At 41.9% G+C, this 19,912-nt stretch overlaps 1 protein-coding gene across 1 annotated transcript in view; it reads left to right on the plus strand.

The window, feature by feature from the left end:
- cacna1db (calcium channel, voltage-dependent, L type, alpha 1D subunit, b) overlaps positions 1–19,419 on the plus strand; it is a gene marked incomplete at its 3' end in the record, with an annotated part of 134,906 nt that extends 115,487 nt beyond the window's left edge. Inside the window, exons 42-52 of the mRNA XM_080443487.1 lie at positions 2,109–2,210; positions 7,092–7,228; positions 7,963–8,079; positions 9,087–9,547; positions 10,577–10,603; positions 10,878–11,018; positions 11,355–11,515; positions 12,708–12,817; positions 16,811–16,945; positions 18,492–18,677; positions 19,090–19,419. Coding sequence (XP_080299613.1) covers positions 2,109–2,210; positions 7,092–7,228; positions 7,963–8,079; positions 9,087–9,547; positions 10,577–10,603; positions 10,878–11,018; positions 11,355–11,515; positions 12,708–12,817; positions 16,811–16,945; positions 18,492–18,677; positions 19,090–19,419 — 1,907 coding nt within the window. The remainder of the gene's footprint in view (positions 1–2,108; positions 2,211–7,091; positions 7,229–7,962; positions 8,080–9,086; positions 9,548–10,576; positions 10,604–10,877; positions 11,019–11,354; positions 11,516–12,707; positions 12,818–16,810; positions 16,946–18,491; positions 18,678–19,089) is intronic.
- Between the last annotated feature and the right edge of the window lie 493 nt (positions 19,420–19,912).

Consider the following 19,912-nt stretch of genomic DNA (forward strand, 5'->3'; position numbering starts at 1 on the left):
TGGATTAAGCTAGATATTTAATATTGTTATTATTATTTGGTGGGTTTACGCTGATTGCTATGTGAACATGTGTTGATTTATTTCCTTTCACTTGGCAAATCAAAACCCTGTGTCTTAAGAGATTCTTCTGCCTCAAAGGAAGTTATCATTCGTGCATAACTTGATTACTGTAAAATATGTGATCTGAAGAAAAGGAGGGAGATGTATGAGAGTAAGCACAAGTATAAACGTATGTAGTGACAAATTTCAGCTGCGGTTACATTTCGGGGAAACTTTCCATTCGTTAAACACTCTACTTTAGTCTAATGTCTTTCTACATTTTGACACAAGAGGGAGCTGTTATCTACAATGAGTGACCACTGCCTCAACAGAAGTGGAGGGGAGATCTGGTTAATCCCACAGGGACACCTGGGGCCTGTTCCTCAAAAGGTGAATTAAAAAAGCCTGGCCTTAAGCCAAATCCAGTCTTGACAAAGTCGGGTCCGAAAAGCCTCGTTTATTCCGTTCCTCAGACGCCAAGCCAGGCTGAAAAGGAGCAACTTTGTCGAGCTAGGCTATGTCAAGCCAGGCTGTGTCCAGCCAGGATAATGAAGCCAGGCTGAATGGGCGGCGATTCGCCAGCGACGTATTTCTATAAAAGACCATGAACTCGAGCGCAGATTCCTTGAACTTGACCAATCACGGAGTCCAAAACCAGAGCAGCGTTCTTCTCTGTGGCTGAATAGCAGCACTGCAGCAGCTCATGAAATCATACAAGGAAGTAAAATGTATTTAAGCAAGAAAGGAAACGCGACCGCAATAAATAGATCCAGGGAGAAAGCATGGCAAAGTATTGCAAGTGTGTGTGTGTGTGTGTGTGTGTGTGTGTGTGTGTGTGTGTGTGTGTGTGTGTGTGTGTGTGTGTGTGTGTTTGAGACGGACGGGCAACGGGACGAACGGGAACGGGACGGGACGGGGGGGGGGGTGTACTGCGACGGGGGCCACAACAGGACGGGACGGGGGACGGGACGGGACGGGTTGACCGCGACAGGGGGCCGTGACGGGATGAGCGGGGGGGGGGCCGGACGGGACGAGACACGCAATAAATAACCCCACATTTGCAAGACCACTTTGGTAGAGGTTTGGGTGGTGTAGTTACCTTGCCATCATGATGTAACTCCAAAGGTGGACAAGAAATAAAAAATAATTTCTCCAATTGACTAGAAATTGATAATTTAAAATATGCTCCTCATTGACTTACAAAGAGGCTCCTTTAAACCCGTAACTAATAATTTTTATATATATATATATATATATATATATATATATATATATATATATATATATATAAATTATTAGTTACGGGTATATGTGTGTGTATGTATGTGTCAGACATTTTTTATAATATTAAAAAAAAAATGTAATATATTATCAAACATCTAACAACAAGATGAACTATAGTGTTAACTATAACAGAGTGACAATTACATATCACATGAGTCATTGTGAAACAATTATGATTATGATTCATGGTCACACACTATTTCAGTAATTAATTTGATTATATCTTATTGTATTTATTTCATTTTATTTGAATGCAGGGTCATTAAAATGAGTCCATATACAAACACATGTTTTGAATTAACTGTGGAAAAACTTGAAGAACAAGGCACTGGATTAAGTAAGCTTGGCTGTTAGCCTGCTCCTGACCAGGCTAACTTCACAGCTAAATTGCCATGGTAACTAAGCTAGGCTTGCTTCAATTCTCTTTTGAGGAATCGGATAAGGCTAAACTTAGCCAGGGTGAACTGGCTAAACTAATCTTCAAGATAATTCACCTTTTGAGGAACCGACTCAGCTCTAATCCTGGCTAAATTAAGCCAGGCTAGGTGGAAAAGCCAGGCTTTAGCTCTAATTCACCTTTTGAGGAACAGGCCCCTGGACACATAGCTAGGGCTGGAAATCGAATCTTGGACCTTCTGTTTCCCACGACAGGCAACAGTCTGGCCACGCGAGACTAGTGTGTGTGTGTGTCAGTGCAATTAATACTTTTATCCAAAGGATCTTACAATGACTCTTTATGTTTTAGATTCTTTTTCATTTCCTTTTGTATTCTGTTTGTCACCAAGGCAACCTGGATCAGGCCAATGAGGAGCTCCGGGTAGTGATTAAGAAGATCTGGAGGAGAACCAGCATGAAGCTGCTAGATCAAGTGGTGCCCCCTGCAGGCGGTCAGTGGTTAACACGTATAATTTCCCAAAATATATCTCTCTCAGGCTGTAAGTCTCCCTTTCTCTCTCTCACTCTGTACGTTTTGTCTGTCTGTCCCACTCTCTTTGTATCTTTCTTTCATGTATGTAGCAAGGTTATATTTATTTCTTCAAATTTGCTTCTCAAATATAGTTTCTCAGGAATTAGTTGAGAGCAATGCATGTGTGTTTACTTTTACACTGCACAAACAGTGACCAACTCCGTTCGCAATCACTCATCCAAGGGTGGAAGGTTGGCCTTGTCATAGGGAGGCTGACCACTTACAAACGTTTGGCTTCCTATTAGAGATGCACAATATTATTTAAACTTTTGGTGAATATCCGTTTACCGATTAATTACATGGTCAAATCGACCGATACCAATATTGCAATACAAGTTTCCAGTAGGGATTTGAACATGTTCGCTTTTTAAGGCTGATGTTGCCGATAACGATTTGATGATTAATCATAGATCCCTACTTGCTATTAATGCATTCATGGGGCCAGGTGTGCTTATTGATCATAGTGGGACTTGCTGTGTCATTCTGTTTTACAGTGTTGTAATGTGTACATGTTACGATCATTAGTCAAAATATCGCCTTGTCTCTCTCTTTTATGTCACAACTTTCTAAATGTTAATTTCTAATTAACATTGATGTTATGCAGTGTTATTATAAATTACCTACTTTGTTTCAGTATGTAGTTTTGTTTCTACTGTCTTCAGTCTAGCCGATGTTATTTTTTTGTTCAGTATTCTGTCTTGTCTGTGGTGTGCTTGTAGGCTTCTGAGGCCAAGTATCCTGTATTCAACAACTGCATGCCTTTGTATAATTTTCTGTCCATTATTGTCTCTCTCTCTTCTGCCAAGCTTCTCTCCTCCTCTGCCGTAGAGTGTTCATTTGCTCCTCTTCCTTCTCCTCTCCTCTCTCTGCTGTCCTGAGCGCTCTGAGGCTGTTCTGTTTTAGTTGGGTGGCATGGAACTAGTTACCTCACTCACTTTCAGGCTCTGTTCAGAAAACATTTATACAAAAAGAAAGAAAGAAAGAAAAAACTAAACAAGAAATTGACCACCGCAGATAAAAAATCTTATTTTAAGATGCCTTTTGAAGGGGAAGAGGGTTTCCTTTTATTCAGAGAGGACAGTAAAGAAAGGTAGCTACAAAGAGAGGATAGGTGACAGGTAAAAATATTCCTCAGCCTATCATCAAACGAGGAACTTTTTTTTTTAAGAAAGCGCCTTTGTAGTGGATAAATAGGCTCATAAATCAGATCACATGATGTGCATTTTGTTTCTTTAATAAAAACCTTGATGTGCTTAGCAAAAAACATGAAAAACAAGCAGTGACTGGTAGGGTGGGGAACTACTGTGAACATGCCGTTATTTTTTCTGAACAGAGCCTCTGGTAGTGTCTCTGGCTGTGTCAGGATGCTGTATATGAATGTGCTAGATGCATAAAAATGGCTGCCTCTTACTGTAAATTGGAGGTCCTGCTTTTTGTGCATCAGTCAAGAGTAGTGGCTCTCAACTCCAGTCTGGAGACCCAGAGCTTACAGCTGGTTTTCATTCTAGCATCTAATCAGGGGCTAGTTGAGATCAAGTGAAGGCAAATACCACGCCTATCTGTAGTCTGGGTCCCTAAAACCTGAGTTCAAAACCACTGGTCCCAAGGCATGTGCAAGGTGCATAAAAATATCCTCCTGTGGGGTTGTTTCCAACACACTGTATATTTTGCTGTGTGAGGGAATAACAAATAGAAGGCTTTCTTACTATGCACTTGGCCAGCTCTCTTTTCATTGTTACTTTGACCTTGATTTGGCTCAACTCAAACTGTGTAGAGGCAAAGTGCCAAATAAAAGAGAAAGAAATATACAGCATGTGGATTTCTTAGATGTCCTGATACAGCCGGTGTTTTATTGTCTAGTATTCCCTGTCTGCTTTTAGCAATGAACAGTCTGAGTGAATCAGATCAAACTACCTGACTAGAGTGTTTCTGTGCTGCCTCCTTGCATGGCGACTACTTAGACGGTCTGTGCTCTGGTTAAATGTAGTGCTTGTTTCTATGGGATGGTAGTTTAGAGCTTAAGCTCGCTGCTTTGCCTACCAATGAGTACTGTGCCTTGCTCCCTGCATGTGCTGATCAGTGTAAATCCTATTGCATCTCTCAGATATGAGCTGTCTCTACACTGCACCAATTGTCTGTCTTTAAATGTTTGCGGTATGTTTTACTTTACTGTGATGTTTTGAGATCTCACAAGGAGGTGTACTCTGATGTTGTGGTTGGAAGCATTATTTTGTGAAACTGTATATGCTGCCTTCTCAATGTAGTTTTGCTGTGGTAAAAAAAGAAAGAAAAAAAAGAATTAAGTTACACTAAGATTATGGAATGATACCGCCCTCCCCTTAGGGCGGATTCAGACTATGGTCCCGGGTGCGCACCCCGGACCACATGGCAGATGTTGTGGTAGTGTGAACGTAGTGTACCGTTCCCCGTAACGCATCACCGTACCGTACCCGAAACCACCTGGGGAGGTAGTCTCGGGTCCGATTGCTGCGGTCTCGGGAACGGAACGCGGCAGCGTGAATCCATCCGTACCAAGAGAAGGAAGTGGACTGCTAATCATATATCATTTATATATTTTTATAATGACGCATTATTTTAGCTGGGTTATACCTTCTCATAGTTCTACTTGAATGTTGACAAGAAATAATAATCCCGCTAGTGTTTGAGTAGCGTGAGCCGTGAAAAATAATAAACAAAAAACACATGTGTGGCGAACGTATATATAAGGATAAATATACCAAGGATTAGTCCGTGACGTCACTGCTAAAATACCAAGGATGCATCAGTGACGTGACTATCATATTGATAATAACAGAGACGCGAGAGACGACGTTACATTTTGAGGTTTCAAAGACCAATGCACACACTGCTTTGGTTGTGTATTGTTGTTCTGTTATTATTATAACTCAAGACAACGTCAGGAACACAGTCAAACTTTATTATTCACTTTAAACTCTGACAAGTGACTCTTCTTCTGTGAATGACATTCTCTATTTCCCAAAGCCCCATAGTCAACAGCGCCCCCATGAGGCACATATTTACCATTACTGTTGCATGATGTGTACTCGAGTACGGAAGAATTTTGGCCAATGTGAATGCTGGCCAGCTGAGAGAGGCCAATCGTACTCGGGAACGGTTCGAATCAATCGGACCCAGTCTGAATCCGCCCTTAGACGCAACACAAGGTGGAGGGTGGATTATTTTTGGATGTTGTTGTCAGAGAGGGTACGACCATCCTCCAGGAGTTTACCAGCTAAAATCAACCTCTGCTGGTCAGGGGGAATGACTTCCTTGCCCTGGATTTTGGCCATGACATTCTCAATGGTGTCACTTGGCTCAACCTCCTGGGTGATGGTCCTGCAGATGAATAATTAATAATAGGCTACCAACGTCATGTGACACACGCCATACTTGGGTGTAGCTGCAGTGTGAACTCTATTTATGGTTATGTCTGAGTCATAGTGACACGGTTCCGTCCGGCCCTCCCATTAGCCAATTTCAATATAGGATACCAAAGGATAATTCACCGGTTTTTACTTTATTGGAGAATTTGACACCAATCATCTATTTGGTGATTTGTTACAGTGAGTAGAGTTTATCTCAGATAACATTATTTCCACATAAATCGTAGGCCCCATTATACTGTAGACTCCTTTTCCTATTTTGCTCTTAATAAACTTTCACAAAGTTTTGCAACGTTATTGACTTCACAACAATATTATTTGATAATTTAAGGTTATGTTTATCCAAGCTGAAGTAGGAAAAGCTGTTACTGTTACGACATTGATATATTTCATGCCAGAAATTCCTAGTTTTTCTGTACTGAGATTGAGATGTCGCAATATTTAGTTTCATTTTTTTTGGGGGGGGCTTTTATTGATAGTACAGTCGGTAGACAGGAAACAGGGGGGGAGAGAGATGGAGAGTGACACGCAGCAAAGGCGGGACTTGAACCCGCAACGTTACATTGGAGCCTAGGTGCCTGGACCGCTAGGCCAGCAGTCCGGGCCAAGATGTTGCAATGTTTTGCATTATTGAATATTGTTTGTTTGAATATCTTGAGTGACGGCCAACCAGGGCACCTGATGGAGGGGAAAGGAACTGGTTGGAATAACGTGTTCCTTCCACACGCTACGTCCAACCAGGGAAACTCCCCTCTGTCAGGTGATAAGAAGGCTTGTTAACTCTCATGCATTGAAGGAGGCATGAGCTCGGCTCTGAGCTCTCCCTAGGCTGGCAGAGGGAGTCTAGTTCCCAGGATTACTTAGACAATTGGCACTGGGTGAAAAAAAACTGGGTTACAAAATCGTGGGATCATTTAAAAAGAAAAAATAATAATATCTTGAGTGAAATAAAACCTTTGTGATTCTTGAGTATATTATGTTGTGAAGTGTTTTAGTTCTGAAGTTGTGGAGTTGCTTTTTTTCCAGAATTAAGGAATGAAAATTCTTCTGTGTTTGGTGCAGTATGAAAGGTATTAAGTATTTATGTAATTTCATGCCTGAAATACCATAGTAGTGAGGTATTGTAGCACAGTCAAAATAGAGTTTTCATATTGAGGTTTCCATACCTTAGTCTCTGTTGGCCACTTGTGACCTGGTCTCTGTTGCGGTATCTTAGTATTGAAGTATTTCAACTTTGAGGTCACGGTGCAGTAGTGTCTGTGTCGAATGGCTAGTTCTGCTGAAATATCTTAGGGTGTAGGTTGAGGTATTTTTGGTGTCATGGTATTTTGGCGTTGAGGTTTTTATCCAGAGGTGCTTACTCGGCAGACTGTGGTGTGTCTGGTCTGTTCACTCAGATGACGAGGTAACAGTGGGGAAGTTCTATGCCACCTTCCTGATACAGGACTACTTCAGGAAGTTCAAGAGACGCAAAGAGCAAGGTCTTGTGGGCAGGCGCTCATGGGAGGGGCTCAACACCACCATGGCTCTACAGGTGAGTGCATCATCTTCCATCATTATCATAGGCAGGCAGATCTCTCAATTTAGTGAAGGTGACATCGGGTTTCTGGGGGACTTTCTGTAAAAACCTTATTTATAGTGCATTGAAGTGCATTACAACAAATGTATGATGTACTGTATATGCCATATGATGTAGTGGTTTGAGTTTGACTGTCAAAACAATTTGTATTAAAAGTGCATCTGGAAAAACGGCTTCACACCAGCTTGCCTGGCAGTTTTCCTGCAGCCCTTAACATCTGGGAACGCTTAGAGCTGTACACTGTACACAGCCTCTCTTGCACAAATAAAGATAACAAACATAGATACAGGAGGCCAATGAATGGCTTGGTGTGTGCGTGTGCGTGTGCATGTGCGTGTGTGCGCGGCGCGCATCAGTATACTGTAGTCGTGTGTGTGTGTGTGTGTGTGTGTGTGTGTGTGTGTGTGTGTGTGTGTGTGTGTGTGTGTGTGTGTGTGTGTGTGTGTGTGTGTGTGTGTGTGAGTGTGTGTGTGTGTGTGTGTGTGTGTGTGTATGTGTGTGTGTGTGTGTGTGTGTGTGTGTGTGTGTGTGTGTGTGTGTGTGTGCGCGTGTGTGTGTGTTTCTCCATATGTACAGTAGTGTGTGTGTGCGTGTATTGATTGATTTTTTATTGATTGATTATTTAATTTTCATGTCATATATACTGTAGTCTGTGGGTGTGTGGCTCTCACCTGCTGTCTTCATTGCAGGCTGGCCTCCGCAAGCTCCACGACATCGGCCCAGAGATCCGTCGAGTCATATCATGTGACCTGCAGGAGGCGGGGCTAGTGGACATCAGTGGGCAGGACGAGGAGGACACATACAGGGTAATCGAAGGCTGCTTTACCAAATCATTTTAAATATAAGCTAAAAACCCATTTGATGAATCAAATTTAACAACTCCCAGAGACATCCACTCTTACACCCACCCACACACACTTGCACCTACACCATTTTATACTAAAATGTATTTTTCTCTAGTATTCATACTGTGTATCTATTGTTGTATTTGTATTTTTGTGTATGTTGCCAAATAATTTATTTTTGGTTTCTATTACTTTGTATTTCTTTCTTGTATTTCTTAAGTGAGGTGAGATTAACCTTATAAACCCGAAAGGGTTTTCTAAATCTCACCTGCACATCCAACACAATATTGTGCTGTTGCTAAAAATGTGTTGTTTTTAAATGTGCAAATGTGCAAATAAATAATAAATAAAAAAACATTAGCATAATATTTTGTTGTTAATAATGTGGTTTTCTTTAAACTCAAGTTTTTTTCCCTCCATTCTATTCTACTTTACTATTGAAACTGTAGCGTGAGACACTCAGAGGACCATACCGCCGTCAGTACATATCATTGTCTGTTCACAGCTTCATCCATATATTGAACATAAACATATTCCGTTAATGGATATCTTTATCCATTAACATTATCTTTACATTTCAAATCTGATTACATATGATAAAAAAAATTATGGAATCCAATGGTTTCCTCAAAAATGTATGTAATGTCAGTGGGCTAAATATGTCAGACCACTGGTATGACCTATACTAATTACACATTATTTGACTTTAATGGGCACTATTCACAAGCTGTTACACAGTAACAATCTCAGTGTACAAATGGACAAATTAACACTGGATTTTACTGTTTATAATTCAACAAAACATCTATGATTTTTAAAACACTTTTACTCAAATTCATTGACACCTCAAATGTTATGAGTTAACAGTGGGATTTTGGCATACGTCATTGTCCACAGTTTCCTGTGTTTAGAACTAGTTATACTCTCTTGTGTTGTACCAGCCTTCACCACTTCCTAACTCTCGACAGCGAAATGGTGGTCTGTTTGGTAACCATGTCAACTTCGTCAATGGAGACCAGCGAGGGTCCACCTACCTGACAAACGTCACCCAGCGACCACTGCAAGTCCTGCCCCCTACCTTCTTCGCCTCCCTCAAGCCCCCCCTCACCGCCATGGGAGCCGTTGACAGTGAAAAGGGAAGGGAGAGGAACTGTTCACCAATCCAGTATAACCACCATTATCATCCCCCTAACCTGCATAACTACCCCCACTCTAACTTCACAATCCACCAATCCCCCCTGTCCTCAAATGCCAACCTCAACAACGCCAACGTGCCCTCAGTTCTCTCCATGACCAGTGCGAGGAAGCGGAAGTACTCGTTAAGGCGGGACGGCCCACATTCAACCGCCAATGGGGTGCCGCCGTCCTCTGGCTCATCCAATCCCGGCAAGGGAGAGTATGACAGGGCTTGGAAGTCACATTCAGCAAGGTCAGTTGATGGAGACAACAGCGATAGATAATAAAAATGTGAAAACTCCTATATAACCACAGACAGAATGGATAATATAGCTTTTTGATGAAACTGTATCCAAACAGTTGGACGTAACAGTATAACTCAGCTGAACCCCCCGATGGCATTTTCCATTTGTGAGCCTGTTGCCATGAACTCTTTCCAGAAAAGTGATGGTTATACTGGATGCAAAAAGGTTTGCTTAAAACCATCCCCTTAAAGTCCCATCATGTCTAACACTATGAAATGGATGCATAGTGGATTTTATACAGTGCATGGTGCTGTATGACTTGTAAAGTCTCACTTTGTTAACATTCATAATTTGTTTAATGTTATGATGAAGTTAATAGACTAGAGATTCATTCCAAAATTAAATGTGAAAATTATCAACAAAAAAGGTACTGCTTATATGCTCTTTATTAAACAAAGAAATAAATGTTCAGGTCTGATACCAATTTCATTCAATCAGGACAGAGAACTCATGAATGATACTGGATAAACAGGTGAAATTGGAAGGGATGAAACAAAACAAAAAATGTGCATACAAAATAGAAATTGGAACATAAAATGTAAGCTGATACATGGCTTCTCTCTCCTGATTGGATGAAATTAGTAACCCTCCTAAACTGTATTTTGTGTTTACTAAATATGTGGAGAGACAGGGAGACCCCTGTTACTGCACAGCAATGGTTACTATCAAAATGTAGAGTTTAAAACTTTTAATAAATAACAACTTTTTGATTAAACAAAAAATACTTTTTACAGCACCTTTAAGGATACATCCTCCTATATACTGTACTGTATGTATTCAGTAACAAAACAAACCAGATATTAAACATGACATTAAGCTTTCTAAAATGAACGCATACAGTGTTTTGGAATGAATTTCAATTGATAAATAAACTCATATTAATTTTCCCACCCTCTTTTCTCCTCTTCCCTTCCTGGTCCTACATCCCAAATAAACCTACCTATCTGAATGGTTTGTCACTGTTATGCTCGGAGAAGGACTCACTACTACGAGGCCTATATTAGGTATGTGAATTATTTTGAACCTAAAAGATTGTTCCTTGGGTATTGTGTCTTTGACGCCAGGACTTTGACACCTCACACCTATACATTGCCTGATAAAAGTATTGTTGGTGATGGTGATAGTTGTGTAGTAGAAGTGAATCCGCTGAGGGGTGTGTACATTAATTACAGTACATAGTCCCAGTTCAGTTATTGAAAAAAATAAAATAAAAAATACTGACTGATAAACAATACGATGGAAGCTCTTCGCAAATGAAAATTGACCTTATAATTCCAGGATAGAAACAGGGGGTGGTCTCATCCCCACCATTTGTCGAGAGGAGCCGGGGGCCGAGGACATTGATGACGGGCGGGGGTCAGGGGACTACTACAGTGGGGAAGAGTTTCAGGAGGATGATATCATGCTCACCAGGGAAAGGTATTGACTGTGGCCAAAACATACCTTTTTATAGCCCTACAGTACATATGGAACTCTGTATCGGTATTTAACCATAAGAAAAATACTCAATTTATACAAAATCAATAAAGTTAAAATTATTTATTATTACTGCTGAATGCCATCGTAATCCGAATAACATGAAATTGCAGACAGTTGTGATATTATAAAATATATCAGGCATTTCCCAAAAGGAAAGGCATGTATTTAATTCACTCTGACCAGAAGCAGGGACAAAAGAAGGGCGGATATCAAAAGCAGATGCATGTATTCCCCCTCCATCCCAAATTGAACCCTGGCCTTACTGTTGTTTTGCAGGTTGCCAAATAAGTTCTGCCATGACCTCGAAGAAGGAGAGTTTGACCTTGAAGCCTTCAGGGGTCACCACCAGCCTGGCTGTTATTATGACAGTGACCAACAGCCCATCTACCAGGACGGAAGGCAGTCACCTACCAGACTCTTTGTACCCTCGCCCCATGGTTAGCGTTTGTTGCTATTGTTGTCTCCGCCAGGCGGAAAGGCATGGCGAGTATGTTTTACCCTCCGTCAGCAGTGTTAGCAGCTAATCTCCGGCACCGTTGGCCCGGTCACTGCGAACTGTGCACACACACTCCCTGGATGCCAATTCAGAACCTCTGCCTCAAATTTTTCACATGGGCCTGTTATAGCGCCACCTGGAGGCCAATTTGTGCAAACCCATTTTTTTTACATTACTCCTACAGATTTTATCCAAACGTCATGCAAATCGGTACACAGTATCTCTATAGTCATGTGATCAACACGGATCTGTCCGATTTCCCATATTCCATCCTCATTGGCTAAGGTTCGCTTACAAAATTTGCAGGATTGGTCCGTTTTGCACAAAATGCCTCAAATCATGAACGCAGCTTGCGATTTCCGTGAAATTTCACAAACACATTCCCACTAGGCCAAGGAAGAAATGCCATTTTCACATTGGCCTGTTATAGCGCCACCAGCAGGTCTAATTTAGCAAAACAAATTTTTGGAACAAAATGCCTCAAATCATGAATGCAGAGTCCGATTGCCGTGAACGACCTAAGAATAGATGGCACCCTTTTCACATTGGCCTATTATAGCGCCACCAGGAGGCCACAATAACGTACCTGACCTGGCGAAGACCTGTGCTCCGAGGAGCACTTTTTCTAGTTTTTGTCATGAATTTATGTCAACTTTTAATTGTCTATTTAATTCAATTGTGTTAGCGGTGAAATTTGTTACACTATCACAGCGCAACTGCAACTACACAGAAACATCCTCAGTGTTAATCTAACTAAGAGTTATTCGCAGAGTTACAAATGAATAAATCAACACTGAAGATTTTACTGTGTACTGTAGTGTGTACACATCATACATCAGCGGCCATAGCTGAGTGGTTAGCGAGCCGCCTAGGGAGCTAGAGGCCCTGGTTGTCTCAGGTTTGATTCCAGGCCAGGCCAGCAATGTGTCGCAAGACACTTAACCCTTAATTGCTCCCTGAGGCGCTGCCCCCATAGTGCCCGCTGCACCCGTTACTTAGGATGGGTTAAATGCAGATACCTCATCTCACTGGTATGCAAATATACAGTGATAAATACCATAAAGGAATGTGGACTACATTATTATTTACTTATGATGAGCATTAATGAGTCCTGTTCCTGTGTGTTCTCTCAGCCACTAGACCTACCTTCAATTTTGAGTGTCTTGGGAGAAAAAGCAGTCAGGATGAGGGTCCTCCTTCTCCCTCCTGCACAGCAGTACCCCTGCACCTTATGCAGCAACAGGTAATTGTACTACCCCTGCACCTTATGCAGCAACAGGTAATTGTACTACCCCTGCACCTTATGCAGCAACAGGTAATTGTACTACCCCTGCACCTTATGCAGCAACAGGTAATTTCACTACCGCTAAACCTTATGCAGCAACAGGTAATTGTACTACCCCTGCACCTTATGCAGCAACAGGTAATTGTACTACCCCTGCACCTTATGCAGCAACAGGTAATTTCACTACCCATAAACCTTATGCAGCAACAGGTAATTTCACTACCCCTAAACCTTATGCAGCAACAGGTAATTGTACTACCCCTGCACCTTATGCAGCAACAGGTAATTCTACTACCCCTGCACCTTATGCAGCAACAGGTCATTGTACTACCCCTGCACCTTATGCAGCAACAGGTAACACTGAAGTACATCTAATTAAGTTCTGTACTTAACTAACATTTTGACACTTACACAGAAAATATTGTACTTTTTACTCCACTACAATTATGTGACAAATTTAGTTACTTTTCAGATTTAGATTATTATTACAAAACATACATTAACTAATAAATACATTTAACATACATTTAATGTAATTCAAATCAGCCCCTCCTTTACCATAGTCTGGTTCCTTATGCTTTGATTTAAAATGTTGTTGGATTTTTTTGAAGATTTGCAAAACTATACATTTTTGGAAAGGTTATTGTCTAAGGAATCAGAAAAGCAATGTTTGCATTTGCCCAGATGTGTATATGGTGGCCATATTGACATTTACAAAATGGCCACCCTAAAATGTATGTTTTTTATATCTCTGCCTCTAAATAAGCTGGAAAATTGATTTTAACTGCTATACCTACATTTTCAGTGTCAAGGAATCCAATGGTGGTAGTTATAAAGCTACAAAACTTTACAACATTAACCCTTAGATGCATGACTGAGTCCAAAATGACCAGATGTGGTTGTTTTCTTGCAATATCTTTGTATTAAAAAAATCATTGATCAATTCATATTGAAGATTTGCAAAACTATACATTTTTGGAAAGGTTATTGTCTAAGGAATCAGAAAATCAATGTTTGCATTTTCCCAGATGTCTGTGGCGGCCATATTGGAATTGAAAAAATGGCCGCATTAAAATGTATGTTTTGTAATATCTTGGCTTCTAAATAAGATGGAACTTTGTTTTTAATGGCTAAACCTACATTTTCAGGGTCAAGGAATCCAATGGTGCATGTTATCGTTTCATTTTTTTGTATCATCCCATTGACATAATCTACCATATGGGTAAAAAACAGCACAGCCCAGGCAGTCAGTCAGATACTAACTTCTTTTAACTTATTTGTATTTCTTTTAACTGTGAACTTTGGATGTTTGTGTAGACAGTCTCTATGCATCATCATAATCATCATCATCATCATCATCACTTTCGTGCATCACAGCTTGGGAATCGTCATCGTTCTGGCACTGGCTGCTGCACTGACACATTTCAGTACAGGCTAAGTCCTTAGCTTTGCAGGAACATCTGCCAGAAGAACAGTCAGATTTACACTTGCATTGAACCATCTCAAGGATAGCCTTTGGGGCTGGGAGGACCTCTGGTCGTTGGTTTCAGCATGCCATCCAAGTGTTCCAAGTACCATTTAAAGTACCCATTTTGCAGGGGATCCAGCTGTGCTGCTTCAGTGCTACAGGTGTTGGAGGGAGCTTGTCACTTTCTGCCCCGTGTTTGCGGAACAGATGCCATTGCAGTTCAGGGATTGTCTTGATGTTGATACCCTTGGGTGAGTAAGCTGCACATACAAAGAACTCCAGTGTTGACAGCATTCCTTCCGTCACTTCTGCTTCATCCAAAAGCGTCTGCAGATCATTGATAACATCTTCATCCGTTTTGAGGTAGACCTGCAGCTGGTCTACCTCAGGTTGCCTTGCCTACCATCAAACATCCCGATGAGCAGGTTCCTCTCCCATGACAAGACGAAGGCTGATCTGGCTGACTATCTTGCTACCAAAACTCTAGAGTACAACAGGGGATCCTCCAAGCTGATCATCACGTCTGCTTCTGGATACACTAGGAGCAACAAAGACCCGGTCTTTGAAGAAAATAACAACAAAGAAGCAGACACACTGCTGATCCACAAGGCTGTGCTGGCTTCACAGCGAAACCCACCTGACGCACAGTTGGTATTTTTCTCCCCAGATCGGAGGTTTTAGTGCTAGTCACAGCAAACTATGACCTCCTGCTGAAGAACACGTCCATTTCTATGGCCTCTGGTGTTATGCAGATTGAACCACTGTGGCGAGTTCTAGGTAAAGAAAGAGCAAAGGCTTTGCCAGCCTTCCATGCATTCACTGGGGCTGACAACACAGGGAGGTTCTCCCGTATAGGCAAGGCAACCTGGCTGCAGGTCTACCTCAAAACGGATGAAGATGTTATCAATGCTCTGCAGATGCTTTTGGATGAAGCAGAAGTGATGGAAAAAATGTTGTCAACACTGGAGTCCTTTGTATGTGCAGCTTGGGTATCAACATCAAGACAATCCACGAACTGCGATGGCATCTGTTCTGCAAACACAGGGCAGAAAGTGACAAGCTCCCTCCAACACCTGGAGCTCTGAAGCAGCACATCTTGAGAGTCCATGTCCAAACAAGGGCATGGACACAAGCAGCCATTGCTCTGAAGGATCCACAGCTGGATCCCCTGCAAAAAACCCTTGGATGGCATGCTGAAACCAACGACCACAGAGGTCCTCCCAGCCCCAAAGGCTATCCTTGAGATGGTTCAATGCAAGTGTAAATCTAACTGTTCTTCTGGCAGATGTTTCTGAAAAGCTAAGGACTTACCCTGTACTGAAATGTGTCAGTGCAGCAGCCAGTGCCAGAACGATGACGATTGCCAAGCTGTGATGATGATGATGATTATGATGATGCATAGAGATGTCTATGATTACACATGTCATGATGTTTAAGATGGTTACACAAATCCAAAGTTCACAGTTAAAATAAATAAAAAGAACACTGAGTTAGTATCTGACTGACTGCCTGGGCTGTGCTGTTTTTTACCTATATGGTGGATTATGTCAATGGGATGATACAAAAAAATGAAATGATAACTTGCACTATTGGATTCCTTGACCCTGAGCCATTAAAAACGATGTTCCATGTAGAAGCCAAGATATTACGAAACATACATTTTACGTCGGGCATTTTGTCAATTCCAATATGGCCGCCACAGACATCAGGGTAAATGCAAACATTGATTTTCTGATTCCTTAGACAATAACCTTTCCAAAAATGTATAGTTTTGCAAATCTTCAATATGAATTGATAAATGATTTTTTTATTACAAAGATATTGCAACCAAACAACCACATCTGGTCATTTTGGACTCAGTCATGCATCTAAGGGTTAATGTTATAAAGTTTTGTAGCTTTATAACTACCACCATTGGATTCCTTGACACTGAAAATGTAGGTTTAGCAGTTAAATCAATGTTCCAGCTTATTTAGAGAACGAGATATAAGAAAAAGTACATTTTAGGGTGGCCATTTTGTAAATGCCAATATGGCCGCCATATACACATCTGGGCAAATGCAAACATTGATTTTCTGATTCCTTAGACAATAACCTTTCCAAAAATGTATAGTTTTACAAATCTTCAAAAAAATCCAACAAAATTACATAGTGAACCTGACTACCAGCTGCAACATTAAACTGATGAACACATCAAGGCATGATGACAATGCCCTCTAGCGGCAGTGACGTCAGACTTCGGCGCTCTATTGTATATACATTTTGATGTCAACACGTAAATAAGTAAAATTCTGAATGTAAAAAGTGAGTACTACACTGCTGCTCTGACTCAAAAAACATACGCAAACAAACACATGAACACTTTATACATTCATACACACATTTCACACATTTCAACTGGCTGGTTTGCTAAGATTCTTTTTATTTCCTCATGGATTCTCTCTTATGAATCATCATTTTTACCTTCTTTTCTGGTTGCCTAGGTAATGGCGGTGGCAGGTTTGGATGGCAGTAGAATCCACCATCTGTCACCAACACGGTCGCTATGCTCCTGGGCCACGCCCCCTGCCTCTCCCATTGGCCGCGACTGCTCTCCTAACTACACACCACTCATTCAGGTCTGAGGGTGTGTGTCTGTGTGTGTATATGTTACAGTATGATTGGAGAACCAGTACGATTGAAGAAGGCTCGCTCGTTTTTACCACCCACCCAGCAATTCTGTAGAAGCAACACTAGAGGGAGCCACAAGCCAGGCTTGTGCACAAGCATATATTGCCGCGACCACACACACACGTGCGCGCGTGTGTGACCGGCTTCGAGTGCTATCAATGCATTGAATGGGGAAATAGGCGAGTTTATTAGACCTTTCAATGGGCGAAATAGGCTACTACCTACCCGCGATTTATCAGACCATTCATTCAGGAGCTACTGACCTACTTGGAGGCGGAGCAGTCCGCACAACAATATTTACGATTCTGTGCCTATCGGTACATAACTCAAACGGCGCTGAGTAGGCACAGGCGAACGTCACACCGTTCAGGACGGCAACTCGGTCGCCTTAGCTCCCTCTGTGGTCCTTCACGGGGTGACAGTTCGCCTGTGACTGCGCGCCTCCGTCAGGGTCCAAAACCAAAAGCGAAACCTAAACTGAACTATTAAGTCATGTCAGTTGGTAGGTTAGTATGTCTTGATAACACCCAATGAATGGTCTGATAAATCGTGGGTAGGTAAGTAGGTCGCCTATTTCGCCCATTCAAAGGTCTAATAAACTCGCCTATTTCCCCATTCAATGCAGATAGCATTCGAATCAGGTGGACTGTTAAGATACTTTTATTGTGTTCTGCTGGCTTTTGTTTTAGTTTCTCCCTGACACACACACACACACACACACACACACACACACACACACACACACACACACACACACACACACACACACACACGGAGGAGGAGAAGGAGAAGGAGGAGGAGCTCCTCCTCCTCGCGAGCCTCGCTAATAAACCCTGTCTCGAAAAGCCCCGCATCGCCCCGAAGCCCCGTGCCTAAAAACGAGCGCTCTGTCTTCAATCGTACTGGTTCTCCAAACGTACTGTGACATATATATATACACAGTATAGTGTGTATATGGGCAGGGGTGTAGTGCTATTTTAACTCCTGGAGCACACCTATGACGTGCTCATGCGCGATTGCGCATGGTTACGTTTTGGCTTATTTCAAAGGTTATGTATTATCACTGTTCCCACGGTGGCAAGTTTACATACATTAGACAACTATAACTGACCAAATGTCAGATTGACTTTATGAATAGTTTCATCTCTCAAGTTCAACATGATGGTATGAATATGAATCCTCCTGGTGGGGGCTCCTCACTGGCTACTCAAAAAAAAGAAGACAAAGCAATAGATACGTATGTACTGTAGATCCAAACATCCAGAGGCTTGATTTTCACATCAGTCTGGATATCTGGGCCATATTTGGCCAAAATGTTGCTCTTTTCCTGTCAGTCCTTGATGCCTGGCACTCAGCATTTTTGTATTCAGAATGATTGCAAGAAAGTATTGTATAGCCCTATGTCTAAGTTAATGCAGTGCAATATTTGTTTTTAATTGTGTTATGTATCTTTGTGTTTAACCATGTTATGACATGGTTTCTGCTTGTGTCCAGGTGGACTGGCGTGGTCCTGGCAGTATCAATAGCATCCCCGGCATGGTGAGGAAGAGTTCATGGTATACAGAAGCCCAGGATGTCCAGCCCAGCCGCTGTCCATCACCGTCACACCTACAGTTACCTACTGAGAGACGGACACACTTCCTGCAGAAGAGAGGAAGTGCCAACAGTCTGGTTGAAGCTGTGAGTAGAGACAAACAACCATACACACACACACACACACACACACACACACACACACACACACACACACACACACACACTCTACAATGTAGAGTATGGGCGTATGTTTTTGCACTTGTGTTGTTAACCCATCATGCAGAGTCTACATGAGGAATTTAGCCTCAATGTCTGACTGTACCTTGTGCTGTTTATATTTCTGACTAATAAAGTATTCAATCAATCAAATGGGTTAACAACACAAGTGCAAAAAGAAGCACACGTGTGCACACTCATACACACAAATGCTTGCACACATGTACTAAAACACAAGATTTAAGAGACAAATAAGAGACACAGACAGATCATTCACAGTCAGAGACAGAATTTATAGCAGCGGGGCTCTAAGGATATTATGTTATGTTTATTATCACAGGTGCTCATCTCAGAGGGCCTGGGCATGTATGCCCGTGACCCAAAGTTCGTCACAGTGACCAAGCATGAGATTGCCGACGCCTGTGAGATGACCATCGATGAGATGGAGAGTGCCGCCAGCAACCTACTGAACGGCACTATGGGTAGTGGTGACGATGGGGGAGCGAGTGGATCTGCCGGGGCTGGGACCAGTAGCTCGGACATACTCTTCACAACCGCAGGGCTCAGGGACTGCAGTATACGAGACTACAGTGATGAAGAGCCAGACATTTTGGTCAAATGCCAGGAGGAGGACCTGACAGATGAGATGATATGTGTCACAATGCTATAGCGGCAGCTTGCAATGGGATCATTTAGTTGTTGTTTTTTTCATTTATGGAACCTTTATTTTTTACCGGGAAATCACATCGCAGGAGGCAATCTGTTTTTACATTTCATCCTGCCACTATATGAACAACTGAAAGTAAATACAGTTGACAATTTGTATTATATGATGATTTTGTTATGATCTCTTTGTTTTGGGGGGGTGGGTTTGCTTTTTTAATTTTGAGGGCAATACAGAATCACAGGGAGGTGATGGCAGAGAGATTAGGGATGAAAAGAAATGCAGGTCCTGACTTGTACTCGAACTGCAGACAGACAGCAATTATGGCCAGCCTTCTGACACTTGACAGTGAGTATAGTTAACTGGACAGCGATGGATAAGAGAACAAAAAGTGCCTTGCTTGCTTTCTTTCTATGTTTTTTAAGGGGGAAGGATTGCAACATTCCAAGCAGAAGAGAAGAAGAATTGTTGGAAGGGCGGGCTGATATATAGAATGATG

This window comes from Gymnoscopelus braueri (genome assembly GCF_963280865.1).
Source record: "Gymnoscopelus braueri genome assembly, chromosome: 12".
Lineage (NCBI taxonomy): Eukaryota > Metazoa > Chordata > Actinopteri > Myctophiformes > Myctophidae > Gymnoscopelus > Gymnoscopelus braueri.